General features: G+C 36.5%; 1 protein-coding gene across 2 annotated transcripts in view; it reads right to left on the bottom strand.

Moving 5' to 3' along the window:
• PRTG (protogenin) overlaps positions 1-20,327 on the bottom strand; it is a 134,399-nt gene that overhangs the window by 21,392 nt on the left and 92,680 nt on the right. For both annotated transcript variants that reach the window (XM_086710750.1, XM_086710749.1), the window contains exon 12: positions 278-373. In XM_086710750.1, the coding sequence (XP_086566876.1) occupies positions 278-373 (96 nt within the window). The remainder of the gene's footprint in view (positions 1-277; positions 374-20,327) is intronic.

The raw sequence follows: 20,327 nt of genomic DNA on the forward strand, positions 1-20,327 counted from the left end.
GTTAAAGCAGAAGGTATTCAGGGTTATTTTTCCCAGTTAAATTTCTAATGGTCTTTTGCTTGCAAAAGTAAAATAGGTTCTTATAATTAAATACATCTCACTTAAATATTTATTTTGAGCAGGTATTTGCTGAAGATAACTATGTTAGGCACCATGGAAGATATAAGACCACCAACGATTTCAACTAGTAATGAGACTTAAATCTACAGAAGGAAGAGGAGAAAAAAGACTGTGAACCATGCAAGAGTTAAAATGTGCTACCATAACTCTTACTTACACACGCATCCTGGAGTGCTGACTGTCTGGTCTGCCTGATAGCCATCTTCTATGTTGTTGTAAGCCAGTAGCCTCACGTGGTATTTTCTTCTGGGGTCTATAAAGAAACTGACAGGTAATAATTTGGTCCAGCCTTCTAGATATCACCAAAGGTTCTAGAACCTTTCTAGATTTTGGCTTAAAAATCTTCTGAATGCCTCGCAGTTTGAGATGTTTTTTTTCCTTTCCCTATCCTATATAGTGACTCAGCAATTCACCTTAGTATGACCTTGCTAGTGTGACTATTAGTTATTTAAAATTTTACTTAACCTCATTTCAGATAGTAACATTACCACCATTACTCTTCCTCCTCCTCCTCCTCCTCCTCAACTGACCAGAGACAGATTCTTGATTCTAAAAGGCAACCTGATGGATCACTTATAAGAGGTTACATGACAGAAGTTTTTTGTTTAGTTACTTGAGGTTGGCTAACTTGAAAGCATGGAAATCAAAGTGAGACTATTTCCCCTCAAAGGTAAGAAGAAATATAATCGTCATCCCTTGATACCTTTAAAAATTTTCATAACCATGCATTATTTATCTCAATGTGTGCCCTTTCCAGAATCTGATTTTCAAGCTGACCCCTAAATTCACCAAGAAAGAAGAGCTGGAGCTCCCTCTACTGGTGTTCATTCACAGTCACAATATGAAAACCAAATTCCATCCCATGCACACAAAAACAAAAAAAAAATTTCAGGTTTTTGAGGATATAAATGGTTATACATTTTAAGTGATACATTTTAGAACATACTCAAGAAGTTTAATGATACAAATATATTTCAGTATGACTGTTTATTATAACATTTAATTATAGAATACTTACTTGGGACAAAAATAAACACTATTGAGAAATACTGTATTTTTCTCCCCCAGCTTTGTTGAGGTACAGTTAACAAATAGAAGTTGTATATATTTAAGGTATACAAGGTGATGCTTGACATATGTATACATTGTGAAGTGACTACTACAATTGAACTCATAAACATAGCTATCATCTCACATAGTTACCATTTTGTGTGTGTTTGTATATTGAAAACAAGATCTACACTTTTAGTAAATCTCAAGTATGTAATACAGTATTGAAAGCTATTATAGTCCCCATGCCATGATAGTACTTAAGATCTCTAGAACTTATTCACCTTACATAAGTGAAACTTTGCACCCTTGAGCAACATCTACACATGTCCCCCACCCCTGAGCCCCTGGCAATCACCATTCTACTCCCTGCTTCTATGGGCTCAACTGTTTTGGATTCTGCACATTAGTGAAATCATACAGTAATTGTCTTTCTGTGTCTGGTGTATTTCACTATGCATAATATCCTCTAGGTTCGTTCATATTGTGCAAATGGCAGAATTTTCTTCTTTTTTTTTTTAAGGCTGAATAATATTCCATTGTGTACATATGCCATGTTTTCTTTATGCATTCACCTGTCAGAAGACATATAGGTTGTTTTTATATTTTGGCTACTGTGAAAAATGCTGCAGTGAACATAGGGGTGCAGCTACCTCTTCCAAGATACTGATTTCATTTCCTTTTGATATATATCCAGAAGTAGGACTGCTAGAACATATAGTAGTTATATTCCTAATTTTAATGTATTCCTATGTAATACTTGTCTAAATTATAATAAACACAGAAATACATTCTACATTTCATAAGGGAAAAATCATCCTTTATATACATATCTCCAATGTGGAAAAACTTAGACTAAACGGATAAAAATAACTGTAGAGTGAATTTAAACATTTAAAAATCCAAAAATAAAATGTAAAGTTTATTAAAATTTTCAAAATAATTTAAGAGTTTGTACATTTAAAAACTGATATATTCTAATATTTAATATTAAAATGCATTAAAAGGAGAACAATTTATACAACTTAGAACATTTCTATATTTATTAAAAAGTAGGAAGACTAATATTTGATTATACTAAAAAAATGCTTTTTGAGACATTATCTCATTTGAGTACAACAAAATTCTATAATATATATGTTATTCCCATTCTATAAACCATGGTACCAAGGTATTGACTAGATGTCCAGGGTTACACAAAGCTAAACTAAGATATTTCTATGACCAAGAACATATAGGGTCCTTTAAATTTACACAAATACATGGACTTTTGTCATAACAGGTAAGTCTGTCTCCTTAGAATGAGTTTTAAAATAGAAATATTTTAAACCATTTTATAAAATAATTGCAGAAAACACAGAAATATATTTGGATTTCATTACTCAATGATTTCCAACATTTAGCACTAAAATTCTAAGATTCAAAGATTTCTGTTCAGATTAGTGGCTACTTAATTTTAATCTGTGTTCTTTCCTTCCTCCTAATATACTGCTAAACTCCTTAGTCAACTGAATCCTGAGTGTCATCTTACCAATACTCCCTCTGAAGGGGTACAAATGGAATTCATTTGGCTCTCTGCAGTCTAGTTCTTCAAACATATTTATTGTCTCTACTCAATCAGAAGAGTATCTTTAGGAAAGTCTCCTGGGAGTGGGACATGATGCCAGGAATTAGGAAATACTGAAAAGGAAGGATGGATGAGACAGAGTTTGACTAAAGGAGCTCACATTCTCAAGAAGCCAGACATGGATATGGCCAGCTCTTACAGAAAGCTAATTTTTTTCAAATATTTATTTATTTTTGAGAGAGAATGAGAGAGACAGAGAATCCCAAGCAGGCTCTGCACTGTCAGCTCAGAGCCCGATGTGGGGCTCAAACTCACGAACCATAAGATTACCTGAGCCACAACCAAGAGTCAGACGCTTAACCAAGTGAGCTATCCAGGGGCCCCACAAAAAGCTGATTTTGATGAGGGTTATGAGTCTGGGTGGAGAAATTAATCTTTTTTTCCATTGTGCAATCAATCAACACTTCATGAATATTTCTCTTCAATGGTTATTTTTAGTCCTAAAATTGATTTCATTTTCCCTTTTTCCTCTTTAAAAAAACAAGCTGTCTACATTAAATTCTAAACCCCAAATTCACCTTTTCTTGTTGATCAGACAGAAGAGGCCTGTGTATCCTGAGAAAATGAAAGAAAAGAATTGCTCCCTGAACACACCCAGCACCTGTACGACCCACTCAGCAGAGACTTTATAACCAGCCAGCATAAGGAGGAGCAGTCTTCTGGTGCCCATCTGGAAATCACCAAGTCACCAGAACAACCATCTCAGTGCTGGGTTCCTTCCCCTGCTCGTTTCCATGAGATCAGGAAAAGGCAAGTTATTAGACTAGCAAACCAACCACATCAGGTGCATGAGATTCCTTTGTATCCACACACACAAAAGTACAAGATCCAGGATAATTTTGCAAACGGTTTTAGCGGAAAAAATTAGAACAGAAGACATACTATGTGGAAAAAAAAAATCTGAGAGAGAAAATCCATTTAATGTTTGTTCACATCTGATCAACTCTTTATGCTTTTCAAAGAATCTCATTTAAAAAAATAAAAGTGACAGGTTGGGGACCATACTGAGCAGTGGGCCATGTGCATTTGCCATGTGCTCCTGTAAGGCTTTAAGAAATAGGACTCCAACCTCAAAATCTAGTCGCTACATAATTTTGGTTTGTTAATCCAGAGACCCTGGAACAACATGGCCCATTTTTATGCATCATTTGTTAGAAATTTGATGTCATGGACCCAGGGAACCAGAGCCCTCAAATAATAATGTCAAGATGAACATTATCAGGCCATAGAGTTATCAGCTAAGAAAGAAAACAGAGGACACCTACACAATGATAACAAAATTAAAGTAAAAAAAAAAAAAACACAAAACATCTGTTAGGACCAACTTATTAAATATAGTTAAATGCATAAGTAATATACCTTAGCATAAGTAGCACAAGTACTCAAACTCTACAGTTCTGAAAAGACCCTCCATTGCATAAAGGACAGAGCAGAGACCCAGGATCAACGCTGAAATGACACAGAGAACCAGTTTCCAAGGCCTGCTAACGGCCCTTCTCGAGTCAATCATTGCCACATATGTGGTGCTTGGTTACATGAGACTCAGCAGACTTAGGCTATATGTGGTTTAGGGGGAAAACAGCAGAGTCAGGAAGAGCAGCCACAAAGAATAGTACAGGCCTTCCCAAAACCCAGTGAGGGAAAAAGGAGAAAGGGAGAGAGTTGGTCCCATTTGCTTCAAAACTCAACACAAGGGGCATAAAAACCACTCATGAGAGTTAATTCTTAATGGTCTCAGGAGTGATGGCTCAGATAGGTAGTACTTGGATTTATGGTTAACCTTGCTTAAAGATTTAGCAATATATAGAGATGAAAGATGAAGAAAGAAAGCTCAAATTAACACTAATCTCTAGTGAGTGTCAGCTTAAGTTAACATGACCATGGTCCCAGCCAGAATAACTTGTACCTTTTATTACAAAGTCAACCTTTGGCAGAAAAATGAAGATCTCCTTCCTAAAACATTGTTATGGCTACACCCCTTCTCTTTTCTCCTCTGGCTCTAGGACTTGCCTCACCTTCTTTCCTTTCTGATTCATTCTCACTACCAACCCTTCCACCCTGGTGTGTTTCACATCAGGAGGCGTCAGAACCAGAAGTCTGGTCACAGGTATCAAACAAACATTTACCAAGTACCTACTCAAAGTCAGGCACTATACGAAGACTCAAGGATTAAGAAGCCATTTTAATTGTTTTTAATTTCAGTCTACCAGAGTATAGACTGGCAAATGAATATTCTGTATGTATTATTTACTAACTATACAGTCTTGAGCATATTTTTTAGTTTGCTAAGCCTTGTTATTTTCATTTGGAAAACAGAGATATAATCCCTTACAGGGATTTTAAGAGTCCCAAATGAAATTATGCCTATTAAAAACTCTGTACAGTTCCTATAATTAGTAAACGTCCAATATTATTGTTGTTATAATAATGAGGAAAGTTGCCCAGGAGAGCAGAAAAGATTCTACCAAGAATGTGGTGCACTTAAACTTGGGAATCACCTTTGTGAAGGTAAATAAATATACAAGCATGGTCGAGAATCCAGAATGTCAGTAAATTAGCTGTTAGCAAATACTAATGCTGAGCTCCAACTATTCTCTGCCCTCATTAATATTCCCTGGTTTGGGCAGCAGGAAAAGGCTCCAAGTATGTGTCTGACATGTATTTATGATTGAAAGAGTTATTTTCTGTGTTTATGGTCACTAATAATTCTTGCTGTTTTGGCAACCATGTCACATGGTATATAACACTCTCAGTTTCAAAACCACCTTCACCCACAACTTTCATGTTAATTTAATACTCTCTCATCTGCTAACAAAGAAACTACCTGATGATATAAATTCTTTGGGAAACAACGTAATAGATTTCTTCCCTAATGGAAGAACAGATTGTTTTATGAAATGGAAATATGGAAGTTTGAGGACTAGCATTACGAACAGCAAGCAGATGGAGACAACAAATTCAGTTAATTATAACCAGTTTTAACAATTAGGTATTTATTACCCTCAATGACTACAACTCAGAGCAAGAAAAAAAGTTCAATAAAATGAGATTTGCCATAATGCCAAAATCTTTTAAAGATGTACTGATCAAGGACCTAAAATCCATTCTAAAACCATATGATTTAACAATAATTGCACATTAATAGTATCTTTAGACATCTTAAGTAACCTTCAAAAACTGTGCTATAATATACCCAATTTTCATTGCATACATGTTCCCAAAGACCACAAAACAACAAAAAACTCAGGTCTTCCAGTGCTTTACCTGAATAACTTGCATTTCTCTTCTCTAACACTAGATGGCATCTATGTGCCTATATGGAGAGTGATGGCCCCCACTCATCCAGCTAGCGAAGGTGGGAGCCATTCAGGTACCAGCTAAAACTATGAACGAGCAATTCAAAACAGGTATGCATGATATACGGCTGTTGCTTAAGTTTCACCAAGTGAAGGCCTGCATGAAATGAAAGGCAATGAAAAGAAAAAAGGGTGCCTTGGATTAGTATTTGTCATATATATGAATATTTCACATGGAGTTTATAAAACCCTGTGAGCTAGGTTATTGCTTTTGTCACCCGACCTCTATAGAGAAGGATGCTGAGACAAACAGAAGACAACTTTCCTAATGACTCAACGCTACTTGGAAGCTAAGATACAGTCTAGCACAATCCTGACGGTCTGTGCTGTCAGGCCCAGGCTGCCTGGATTCCAATTCTAACTTGGTCACTACTGTGCAACCTGGGGGAAGTTAATTTCTCTTTGTATCTTGGTTAAAATCACCTGTAACATAGCTATGATGACAATAACACAATCTACCTCTCGAGGCTGTTAGGAAGAGGAAATAAATTTATTCACAAAGTTTTTACAAGAGTGCCAATGTATAACAATAATGTTATACTGATGAAAACATTAATAGTAATAAAATAATTATTATCAGCAACACATAACTCCAAATCCCTGCTCCCTCTCAGGGAGAAGGGCAGGCTGGCATAGTGATTAAAGGTACAGACTTTGGAACCAGACTACTTGGGTTTGAATTGAGTTTCCTCATCTGTAAAATGGAAATTGAATGGGTTTATATTTGTAAAAAGCTTTTTAAAATGTCTGGCACTTAGGAGATACTTTTCAGTAATAAATAAATAAATGTAGAGGAGAGGGCTGGTTTGAGAATTAGGGGATTTGGATTTTAATCTTCGATTTTGTAGCTGTGTGGCTTCAAAGGCAGTCTCCTGGAACTTGGTATCCTCATCTTTTTTTTTTTTTTTTTTTTAATGTTTATTTACTTTTGAGAGAGAGAGAGAGAGACAGAGTGCAAGTGAGGGAGGGACAGAGAGAGAGGGAGACACAGAATCTGAAGCAGGCTCCAGGCTCTGAACTGTTAGCATAGCAGGGCTTGAACTCAGGAACTGCAAGATCATGACCTGAGCCGAAGTTGGACACTCAACCGACTAAGCCACCCAGCCGCCCCTCTGTTTCCTCATCTTTAAGATTAGCAAATTAAAATAATCAGTTTGTTTCAGATTTGTTTCCATAGCAGTGTGTTAGGGGAGCTAAGACAAAGGTACAAATAATTATGCAAGACAGGAAAAACTGCTACAAAGAGACCTGTTAAAGCTCTAAGGGAATTCAAAAGAAGGAGAGGTTACTGGTAGTTTTTATTTTTATTTTTTTTTTATTTTTTTTTTTTAGGAGAGGGAGGCTTCACTGAAGAAGTGCATGTGAGGACAATTTAATTTTTATAGTAAGCACAGGGAAGAAGAGAGAAAGGCCAAGGATAGAATATAAGCAAAGGCTCAGGGACAGGAACATGTGGATCAGGGATGAGTAATGGGGAAGAGTTCAATGAAGGGTGCATGAGTGAAAGTCATGTAGAATAGTTAGGCTAAGGGTAGATCTCAGAGAGCTTTGAGAGCCAGGCTAGCCATTGTGGATTTTGTTATACATACACACAAGATGGCTTGACTAAATGGAATTGTTGAAAGAAGGGATTAACGAGAAGGAGTCTGAAAGCTCCCAAGTTTCCAGCCTGTGTTGACCAACAGAAATAGAAGAAGATATGCTTGGAGGAGCCAATGACATGCCGAACCAGAGATGCCAGAGGAACCAAGTGGAGGTGACCAGGGGTGTAGGCTGGAGCCAAGTGGTAAGGATGGAGAACGACATTCAGCAGTCATGTACACAGAGGACGGGGTACCAAGGAGAGAAGAGACAGCAGGGACTAGAAACCTAGGTGTGAGATAGGAAGTGGTGTTAAGAAGTCATGAGGAAAACCCGGAAGGTATAATATCACAGGAGTTATGAGAAGAAGATTGGTTGGCAATGTCCAGTGCTATAGAGAAGTCACTGAGGGTAAAAGTGATATCTGGTATTTATGTCGTTTAACAGAGTAAATTCATCAGGAAGGGGTGGGGTTGAGGGGGTAGCAGAAAAGAAGCGGTGGGACGCTGGAGGCACAGCAATAAAAAGCAGAATGTAAATAAAAATGCATTATCTTCTGATATGCAGTATCATCAGATACTGAAGTATCTTCTGAAAATAAAAATGTTTACAGTGGTATCTAGCTCTATGTGGTAGCAGAATTTTTAGTTATTCTGGTTCTTATATTTCTACCTGCTCAATAATAAATATGAATTTCTTTGGTAATAATAAAACAGTACTTTATATGTATTATCTTAAATGATCTTATAACAGCCCTATATATTAAGAATTTTTTTTATAGACAAGGATACCTTCTATATAAGTAAATTTCAATTGTCATTTCAAAATTAACCACTCTTCTATACAGAATATCCAAAAATGTATTTCAAACTTCCCAGATCCTTTAGTATGTTAGAAATAACCAAAACTTGTTTTGATTCTTCAAAATCATCCTTATTAGCATCAATTACTATAGCTTCCATAGCAAAGAGTGGTTGGTTGGTTTGTTTTTAACTTATTTTTGTTGACCTTCAGCTCCAATTCTGCTTTTGGGCCTATTTTCTGAAAAGCCAGGGGCCCTATAATCACTAATGTTTGAGAAGCCAGATAGCAAAACATGTCGGAACATGTGTAAATTAAGAGAACACATTCTGACAAATGGCATCGTTTCTTACTGAGTGGCTTCATGACTTAAACCTTTTTTGTGACTCACTTCTGGGTTTTAGGTGATCTTTGAAGTAGGCCCGGATTGGGTGGGTGATATTAATATATATTCAAATTAGCCAAATACACAGAAAACAGAATAATCAAGAGTTGTCAATATTAAAGAATAAATTAACTTTAAGGAGAAAACATTTAAGAATTCCAGTCTTACCAGATTTTGATCATTGTTCTGTCCTTAAACTTCTCTAAGTACAACAGGTAAAAATCAACAGACTCACTTAGGAAGTTTCCACACCATACCTTCTTCCAAACACTATGGAGGCCAAGTGTTCTCTGATGGAAGGTAAACTCAGACAGTAAAACTGACAGACATCAATTCAAACTTTAGTGTTTTGCTCTAACACTAACATTTCCAGAAGTCTGGTCTCCTGGAAAATGCATAATAGAAAACCATTATTTACAAAGTATTTAGCTGTGGACCAACAGAAGGAGAGAGTGTTGGCGTCATGAAAACCAGGCCTGTTTGCTTGAGCTGTTGTGTTGGTGAGGTTCCAGAAGCCTTCAGAAGAGCCAGGCCAGAGTGGACAAGTCCAGGGTAGATAAATGAAGTGAACACCTGAGGTCAGGACCATGAAAAAACGTTTACCTGACATGAATAAATACACCTCTGACATCATTTCTAAATTTCAAATATGAGTAAGACTTAATGAATTTTATTCCCCATTCTTCCAGGGAAATCTGATCAGGTGGTGGGGAAAATAATTTTCCTGAGACCAAAGGAAGATAAAACAACTTCATCTACTTTGGGACAGTCCCTGTCACTTGGCTCAAGTTAGACGTGGAACACATTTGATACAATGTCTTAGGAAAATACAAAGCATTATTTTAAACATTGCCATGCACTACCTTAAATGATTTACGTAAAATACCACTAAAGAAAGCTTTGCTTATGTTAGCCACAACGTGTCACACTTAAGATGGCTTCAGAGTATTTAAAAAAGTGTATCAAATAAATTAGACTATATATGCAGAGGTAAGCAGCAATCTGAAAATTTGCTGATGTAAAGTCACTGCATGTGAAGTCTGGAAATGTTGAATTAGGAAATGCTCAGAATAAGTGACAAAGGTGAAATTCTGAAGGATGAAGCCTAGTGTCTGGCCCGATGTACATTTTTAATTTAATCTTTTGTGTTACAAGGTTTTGTGCAGGCCTTTTCAGGGCCATTGTTCCCCTGTGGTCTGACTGGAGAGCCCCTTGGTCTGGCTAGCCAGGGTGACTGCACTGCCCCCAAGCCTGTCCCTCCAACACAATACCCCCCATATAATTATTCAGAGAAGAGGCCAACAGTATGACTGCTGTGACACCTGGGTCGTGGCCTCTGACACAGGATCTGGGGCCAGCCCAAGTCTGGTCCAGCAGCAGAGGAGCAGGAAAAATGCTAAGGGGGATGGGTGGGAAAGGAAAGCAGAGTGAAATACTCTGCTTTAAAATGTGATGTTTAAACGCACAGTAACAAAAACACAAATCACATGTGAACAATGTGATTCGCCTTCAAGTTATCCAAACGTTGTTAGGTTTGTACATGTTTCTCCCATCCGAGAAACTGAGGGAGAAACCCTAGGGACATGAGATGAGCAGGCCTCTTTCAAGCGGGAATTCTTTGTCTTCTGTCATCAAAGTTAATTCATGGAAAAAGTTAATTCGTGATGGTTAAAACAATGCCTGACAGGAGGGTGCTATACGCTGATTTAAAAACAGAGGTTTTCAGCTAAAAAAAAACAACTATAAATTTTACTTTAAGCCTTGATTAAAATTTCATCCTCCTTTTGTTTATAAACTGAATCTCTGTAAGGCATTGTTAATGATAAACATTTTTCCTATCACATTATAAATTTAAAGGAGTTTTATTATGCTCACTATGCTGAAATGTTGTAAGTCTGCCCTGTGATAATACAGAATATTTGAGTGTAAAATGACACAACAGCAGATGGAGTGGGCACTCCCCCACTCTCCAACCTACCCTGCATGTTCTGGGTAACACCTTTCTGTGGAAGCTGATGGTAGAGTATTTGTCTAAACCTGAAATGACTCAGTGCCTTTTGTTCTGCCCCCCTGAAGGGCCTTAAGACAAATAACACCTCTCACTCCCAGTGAAAACATCCCCTCTCCTACTGAGTGTAGGATAATTTAGAAGAAAGTTCTTTGTACATGACATTTGAGAATCCGTTTCCTACCAAAATAAGTATACCCTATTGATAATCTCTATTTTAAAAACCTCCCCCCCGCTCCCCAAAGACTGGGATTGTTTTGCAAAATCCAGAAGCAAATGGCTTTTTCGATCATACTTTGTTCACTAATATTTTGTTCATGTTATTTTCTGAACATGCGATTTCATTTTTATACATCTATCAGGCTTTCAAGACTTCTTGTAACAACTATTTTTCATTTTTGACAAATGCATTACTTGAGGCTGTCTGGATAAGAAATACTTGGTGCTGAAGATTCCTACCTGAATGTTGCCATGAACGTTGCTGATTTACATCCAAACCCTGAAAAATGAATCTCCCACAAACACGGTTTTTGATCTTTTATGTTCTTTTCTTATGATACCCCTTTCCCTTTATGAATCCCTGCAGAAGAAAGGCACCTCATTGGTCCAATTTTGCAAGATGAGACAGCAAAGCCACCACATCATCAATTAATGGAATGATGTCAATGGTTGATACTTCCTTTGGGGTGGGGAGGAGAAAAAGGAACACTTCAAAAGAGCAGCGGCTTCACGGTCCCCAAATTTATGATAGCTTTATGTGAACAGTACTAATGAGGCTGGTCCTTTAAGTCCTGAATAACTTAAAAATGAATAAAATGGGGGGGCTCCTGCCTGGCTCAGTTGGAGCATGCACCTTTTGGGTTGTGAGTTCAAGCCCCACATTGGGCAGAGAGCTTACATTTTTAAAAAAATTAAAAAAAATTTTTAATGAATAAAAAGCAGTAATTGCTGATTATAAGAATTTATAAATATAAGATGAAAATGTCTTAGAATGGTAGAGTAGATGCAGCCTCCTAGGACAACTTAAGGGGCTGTAAAATTTACAAATAAAGTTTACTTAAGAAAATGAAACAAATTCCTTTAATCATGTTGCTATTTCTATCCCGAGCAATTCTTATACTAAAAACATCCAAGTACTTGACTTCTGATACTGTAGTCGGCTTGGCATTTGTTTAAGTAGCTGCTCTGTCTGCCAGCACACTCACGCTGTCTGTCTCACATACATTACTGCCTTACAAACAATATTTTTATAGACTGACAGAGAGAGCCTATTCATGACAACCAAACTTCCCCTGAAGCCACGAAATAAATTTCCTTCCAGGACTAACATTTCTCTGTTTCACTGTCATGGGCTCGCCATGCCATTTTGACCCTTTTGTGAGGCAACATGAAAATACCATCTATCATCTCCTGAACCACGGCGACTTGGTCGGAGGTGCACAGTTTCATTGCAAAAACATCTGTGGTTTGATAACCATTCCTCCAAATCTCAGCCCTCAGCAGTAAAAAGCATGCTTACAAGATGGGAAGGATGCAGGTAGACAGCTTGAAACCAATCTTAAATTTCTTCTCAAGTGGGAAATGCAAGCCAGCGAAGTATCGGCCTCATCAATCATAGTGATAAAACACAATTGTTATTTATGTATGCCTCCTTTAGAATTCACAAGAAGCACTGTTACAACAATTTATTTAAACTTTGCTGAATGTATCACTCTGAAATCAATGTTAATGTTAGCAGATAAGGGAATTCTGGGAGTTTTTTGATACAAGCAGGTGTAGGTCATTACCATGTTAATTGCCTATAAACAGCCTACTCAAATTTTATATAAGCCTTAAATCTTTCAGGTATTAAGACACTGAAGATCACTGAGGTACTGGAAAGTATTCACTGTATCTTAAAATGGTTTTCAACACATATAATAGAGAATCTCAAACAACTGAGCATACAGAGTTAAATCAAAAGGATTTTCTGATAAATAAAACATTGAACAGAAGATCCAAGGTTTCTTATACTTAATATCTGTTATTTCAAACAATATCTATTGTTTTAACCATGTGCATAGTCATGGTAAACACATCCCTAATTTGGAGAAACTGATTAAAGATTAAAAACAATACTGGGCATGTTTTACCTTTTAAATTATTTTTTAAACATTTTGATGATATGCTTTATTATTCTCTTACTTGCATGTGCAAGTAAGTGAACACACACATTTTCTTTTGTTGAGCCATCATACTTCACACCTAAATACTTGGACATGCTTCTCCTGAGGGCAAGGACATTCTCTCCTACATAACCATAGTACCATTATTAGGTCCACCTAATTTAACAATAACACGATTTAATCTAATATAGAACTCATTTTTGAATTTCCCCAATTGCTTCCAAAGTGTTCTTTAAAATGCTCCCTTCCCACCAACACAACTGAGAGTCACATACCGCATGTCATTATCTCCTTCATCCAGAATCGCTGCTATCCTTTTCCTACCTTTCCTAACAACGACTCTTTTGCAGAATCCAGTGTAGATGTTTTGGAGAATATCTCACAAACAGGGTTTATCTATTTGTTTCCTCATGATTAGATTCAGACTCAACGTTTTTTTTTGGTAAGACTACTACATCAGTTAGATTATGGCTTTTTATTAGGACAATAAAAAGAGAAAAGCACATATTTTGAAGATTCTTGAAAGATTTCTAGAAATATCTGATTTTTTTTTATAAAACAAAAAAGCTTATTCATTTATTTTTTTATGGGTAATTGGGTTTTTTTTATTAGTATTTTAATTTACACCCATGTAGTTAGCATATAGTGCAACCATGATTTCAGGAGTAGATTCCTTAATGCCCCTTACCCATTTAGCCCATCCCCCCTCCCACAACCCCTAGAAATATCTGATACTTTCTATGTAAGTAATGCAAATGCAGATTTCTTTTCTAAAAAAAAATTCTCAATGAGTCACAATGAACTGCCAATTTGTAATATGCACACAGCATGGGAATAAAGCATACAATGAACCAGGGCCACACAAGTGTGTCAGCGAGTCAACGTGGGAAAGAGAATATAATTAATACAATCCCTGTAATTTCTCAGAACAGAAATGTGCATTAGCAAAATGAGAACAAGTGTCTCCTTACTTCTTAAAGTTTCCAGAGGTTTGAAACGTAGTATCTATAGTTTTGTGGAGTCAGAATTGAGGCCCATCTGCCAAGAGTTTTCTTCTGAGACAAAAGGTCATTTTATGAAAAGAATGGGAATGTATTCAAGAAAGGGAAACACACTAAAACCACCCTAATTGGCCATCCAGATGGAGAAAGGTGAAAGTTCAAAAAAATTATTTTAATTGTTTCCTCCACTAATATCTCTAGATCATTCAAAACCCTATAACTTGTCAAATGATGCTAGAAGCCACAGGAATCTTCTTTCCTTATTATGTTAGGCCCTTGTCAAGCATAAGTTATATGGTTTCGATACAGATTCATAGAGAATCTCCAACAATTTGAGTATATAGAGTTTTTCTGGAAATACTGCATTTTGGGAATGTAATTAATATATTATTATTTCTTTTTATCAAAAATTTTGTTTTAATGTTTATTCATGTTTGAAGGAAACAGACAGAGTGAGCAAGCAAGCAAGGCTGAGCAGAGGAGGGGCAGAGAGAGGGAGACAGAATCTGAAACAGGCCCCAGGCACAGCCTGTCAGCATAGAGCCTGATGTGGGGCTTGAACTCACCAACTGTGAGATCATGATCTAAGCTGAAGTCACTTAACCAACTAGCCACCCAGGCACCCCTATTACAATTTTCTCTGAAACAGGCTCCAGGCTCTGAGCTGTCAGCACAGAGCCCGATGCGGGGCTCGAACTCACCAACTGTGAGATCATGATCTGAGCTGAAGTCGGACACCTAACCAACTGAGCCACCCAGGTGCCCCTATTACAATTTTCTTCTAATAATTAAAATATTCTATGCCCCATAGCTAGCAGTCTTTGTGGTTTGTTTTGGTTGCCAGGAAGCTCACAGCTAAACTTACAGTTGCATTTCTAGCAACTGTACAGGACCTTATGGCATGCAATAAAGAAGCCAATATCCTGGTTTCATCAGTTTTCCAACTTTTACTTACCTTTGCTCCAACTGATTCACGTAGGTATAGTCAATTAAAAAAATACTGTTTTTTTCTCATTAGGATCAAATATTTGTTACAGAAAATTTATAAAACTCAGACAAGCAGAAAAGAGGAAATAAAAATAAAATATCCTAATACCAGAACCCAGATAGCACTTTTAACATTAGGTTGTATGTTATTTTCATTCCCCTTTCTATTCATATACACACATACAAAATATTTTTTTTATTTACAGCCTGCTTTTTCCACTTAATATACTGTGAACAAATATTCATGTTATTAAATATTCTTCTAAAATATTCCTTTAAATACCCACATTTATCCAAACTGTATGGATGTACCACAGTTTATCTTATTAAACCTCTGTAGCTGAACATTTAGGTTTTATCCAGCTTATAGCAATTACAAATGACCCTGCAGTGAACATCCTCACGGTAAATTTTTTTTTAACGTTTATTTTTTGAGAGACAGAGAGAGACAGAGTGAGAGAGGGAGGGGCAGAGAGACAGAGGGAGACACAGAATCTGAGGCAGGCTCCAGGCTCTGAGCTGTCAGCACAGAGCCTGACATGGGGCTTGAACTCACGGACTATGAGATCATGACCTGTGCCAAAGTCAGACATTCAATTGAAGGAGCCACCCAGGTGCCCCAAACATCCTCATGGTTAAATGTTTGTGCATGTTCATTATTATTTTATCATGATAGGTGTATACTAACGGAATTACTCTTTTAAGAGTATGCATATTACAGCCCCCTCCTTTAGTGTTACTCAGTCATGCCTAAAAAGTTGTGAATCAATTTACACTTTTACTACTATGAATGTTGCTTAATCCCAAACCCTTACAAACACGTAGCCTTATGTCACCGATTCGTTTTTTTATTTAGTTGAATTTTGTGTTTCTGTACTGAGTCACTCCAAATCTTTCTTCAAAAAAGATACAGGAGATACATACATCTGAAATGATGACTCATTGCTTCTCGGCCTTTTGGCTACGATCAGGTGTGTGAAATAATGACTCTAGATAGATATATTTATACTATCTCCCAGAGAGATGCATACACTGTGGTAATCAGGCAAACTGTGCTGCCTACAGTCTGCACAGGCTTCTTATCATTAACATCTTGGCATGCCGAGAAAGCTAAGATGCCATTTTAACCTTCAGCTGAAGCAAGAGTTCTAGTCTCTATATTAAACCAAGGTAAAGATCAGTGGAGTCCGTTATCTTGGCTAATGCAAGAGGCCTCCACTTATGTAGGGGAGCCTACGTTGTCTGGGATGTTACCCAAAGTCTTTCAAGATTTCAAATATTTTAAGATATTTGAAAAGAAATATTTATAAAGAGTAGAAAAATATGTAAAATTTCAATAAACTCTACCAGCATTATGTTATCACACCAGCTTATCCAAATCAACTGATAAATCAGATTCTTTAGATAGTAAGATACTCCAGTATTTAGCCTCTTCTGATGATTTAGTCCATGACTATCATTTATGCTATGCCTTCTTTAATTCTTTCATTATCCCATCAGGGTCCTTCACCCAGTTAAACTGTTATCCTTCAGATACCAATGAAACATCAGTTTGTCAGGGAAATCTACCCTAACCTCCACCCTCATGCTATTTAGTGTCCGCTATAACATGGTCTTATAACTCCCTATGCTTTTCCATCACAGCGCTTACTAAAGCTTGTAATTATGATTTCTGTGGTGATTTGGCTATTTCCTCTTCTAGACTGTATAGCTTTATAACTGGGTAGTTACTTAGAAATACCTGATGCAGTAAGTTAGAACAGTGGTCTCCAAATCTTTTTATTTCACCTTCCAACAGTAAAATATTTTTCTAGCATGCATATTTATAACATATATACCTTTATTTATAACATATACATGTATTACTGTCCTGATATACTATGCATGTTATGAAATAAACACATGCAAATATTTTTAAAGGATAAGCTACCAAAATATTTCCTCCTGTAATGGCCTGTCTTACAGCTCCCATCTACCTTATGGAGTGTGTAATTAGTACAAAGCTTAAAATTTTATTTGCATTAAGTTTTTTTTTTTTTTTAAAGAACAGGCTTAAAACAAAAACAAAACAAAACCAACAAGTACAATTACAGCTTTACAACTAATTTTTTTTTTCTATCCACCCTGAAGTTTCTTTCATGTGCTAATGGTAGTATTTAAAAAACCTCTTCTCCTTTAACTTACTTAGATCTTTAAGGACCTCACACATTTAAAGACTTTTTACATTCACCAGAAACTTCCACAGTGGTCTGAGGGCTGACAAACAGTATGATTAATGGACAGTATTGATTTAATTTTCTACAAGAGTTTTCCGTTCTATAAGGAAAATTGTTCGTAATTCACGTCAAACTTTTTGCCATGTTTACAGATTCTTAAAAATAGAATAGAAAGCGTAGTGAAGTTTTTCCTTCATTCAAAAAACACCATTTGAAAGTTCTGGCCTATAAAACAATCAAGAGCTGATCAATGGCTAGGAGTATCTTCCTAAGACCAAGGAAACTGCTTTTATTTGTCACCATTTTAATGAGGTTTTACCAGCACATATTGAAAGGAAACAGGAAATAAAACAGTAAATCAGTTTAATAAAGAAGCTTCAAAACATAAATACAAAGTGTTGTAGAGAACAATGGGATATTTTACAAGAAAGATACATAAAGATTCAGTATAAAGTTTCTAGTTAAAAACCATTAAACAGATGTCAAAGTCTTTAGATAGTAAATTATTAAGGTTTCTTCAAATGTCTTAGCAAAAGGAACCAAACTAAAATTTCTTTTTCTGGAGACAAAGAGTGGGACTAATTTTGTTCTCAGGGACTTTTTATACTTTGTATCTGAAGAAAAACTTAACATATAAGAGCAAAACAACTACTGATTCTCATTCTCATCCATATTTTGATAGTACCTTTAAAAAAAAGAAAGTCTTCTGCTGTTTCGCTTTCCTTAAAGGACAGATATTTCAAATGGAAATTTAATTTAAGGGAGTCAACAGGCAGGGATCTTTGCTGGGTAGAAAAGGAGACGAAGAAGGATGCTTTGCCCAGGGCATCCCTGACTCAAACTATTCTAACATCAGACCCCAAACTTAAATGACATGAGACTCAAAACTGGAAACACATCACGAATGGTATTTCACTTTATAGACTAGTAAAAATAAAACAACACACTGCCACTTGAAATAATGGAACTTCCTTATCCTGCTTATTTTCTCCATCTCCACAGGAGCCTTACTTTAGGGCTCTTTTCAGTCAGGCATGTGAACGAGGTCCGCAAGTACTGTAAATCTTTACCCAGAGCCAAAGGTCATAAGGTTATCTGTGCTATGTAGTTTTAGGCTAGATGATTTTCTTTACTCTTTTCTTTCTTTCTCTTTTTAAAGCAGGAAAACAAAACAAATGCATATTAATCAGAGCAAGCTAATTTAGGTACTAAAAAAGTTCCTCTTCTACAGATAAACTGCTTTCTCAAGAATCCACTAAATATCAACTTTTCAGGCATTCTACAAAGAGAAACCAGATGTAACAGAGCCCCCCTCCCCACCTCCATTGTCTGCTAGAAAACTTGCCACACAGCTGCTAAAGCAGTAAAACAACTTCAAACCTACATGCATTTCGTTCTTGGGGGGAAAAAAAAAACAACTTGGCTTTATCTTAAAAAATAAAGGGTGGGGGGAGTAGCTGTTTATCAGTTTTGTTCACAAATTACACTGCATTTAAAAACAAGACAGATGTTTTTCACAGAGTGTACATGTTTTAGAGCATTTTGGAAAGCTGATGACTATTCAAGACTAAGAATATAAAAGCCCAGGAAAATTCATCAACATTCTTTTCTCAATTATTTTTAGGGGTTTGATATGGAACTTTATTATTTCTTTAAAGATGGTAAAAAAAATTTAAGAAAATGAAGGCATTTATTGCAGCCTTCCATCTCTCTCTCTCCAAAATGATCTTTCTAAAGTGAGAAATAAAATTGTTTGGTATAACGTCCCATAGGATGCCATCACTACAATTCTGATACAGTACAATATACAACAAAAGAATATAAGGCACTGATTCTTTCAGGAGGCACTGTCATTTTAATGCTTTTCACCATCCTCCGAATTTAAGGGGCAAATGCAAATTATGGTAGTAGTGCTACTGCAGTGTAAAATATCTTCTGTAATTTGTTACAAGATTGAGTTTAGAATTTGCCAACTATACTTCTCCCATGACACAGCAGCAATGATTTACCTGATCTTCTTTGCTTCTTTCTTATTTAAAATTCCTCTCTATTTTTTTTTTTGTGGCAAGTAAGAGAAACTGATAAATGTTTAGAACTGCACCAAATTAAGATTCTAAGTATGACCTTATCTATATGGAAACTATACAAAGAATTTCAGTTTCCCAAGGTCTAGGAAGGTGATTTTTAAAGAGGACTGCACTCAAAGTGATTAACACAGAAAATGAGAATGTTCAAAGTTTCACATAGTAAGAGAAATTTCAATGAGATTTGTTGGGTACCTCACTTTCCTGAAAATGACCTAACGTCCTTTGCTTTATAGCTATGCTGACAGAGGTTTCTTCTGCTTAAGTTTTTTTCTCAGTTTCTTTCAAGGTAGCTAAAGCCAGAAAGATGCCAGGTCTCTTGGAGCAGGACTGCATCAGTATGCAGCCTTAATTCCAGCTGTACACTGATTCCCCATTTCAGATCTTCTGAAATCTAAACATATATTAAGCTGCTATAGTAGTATACTAACCTCAACTCAACATGATCGAAACTCGACTCAGTATCTCCCACTTCCCCAAACCTGGTCTTAATCCTGAAAGCCCTACTCCAATTAAAGTTCCATCCACCCAGAGCTCTTGGGAATCATTCCAACCTATTCCTCTCCTTAATCATATTTATAAAGAGCTACTAGTTACTGAGCACCTAGTCTGTACCAATAAAATGTGCTGAGGGTTCCACATACACTAGCACATTTAATCCCCAACATCCTAGACATTTACAGCAAATTGAGGATCATGAACGCAGAGTGACTTCACCATGATCACATTCCTGGTGGGTGGGGAGCTAGGACTCAAATTCTGGCCATCTGATCTCAAAACCCAGGCTTCTATTTTAATTTCTAAATGTATATACACTTAAGCTGACCTTTTTTGGTGTACAGTTTTACTTAACAGATGTACAGATTTGTTAATCTCCACCACAATTTGGATACAGAATTCCAACACATCAAGAAACCCTTTTGTGGTTCCCCTTTGTAGTTAAATC

The sequence above is a fragment of the Puma concolor genome, chromosome B3 (assembly GCF_028749965.1).
Source record: "Puma concolor isolate L17-30 chromosome B3, mPumCon1.1.hap2, whole genome shotgun sequence".
Lineage (NCBI taxonomy): Eukaryota > Metazoa > Chordata > Mammalia > Carnivora > Felidae > Puma > Puma concolor.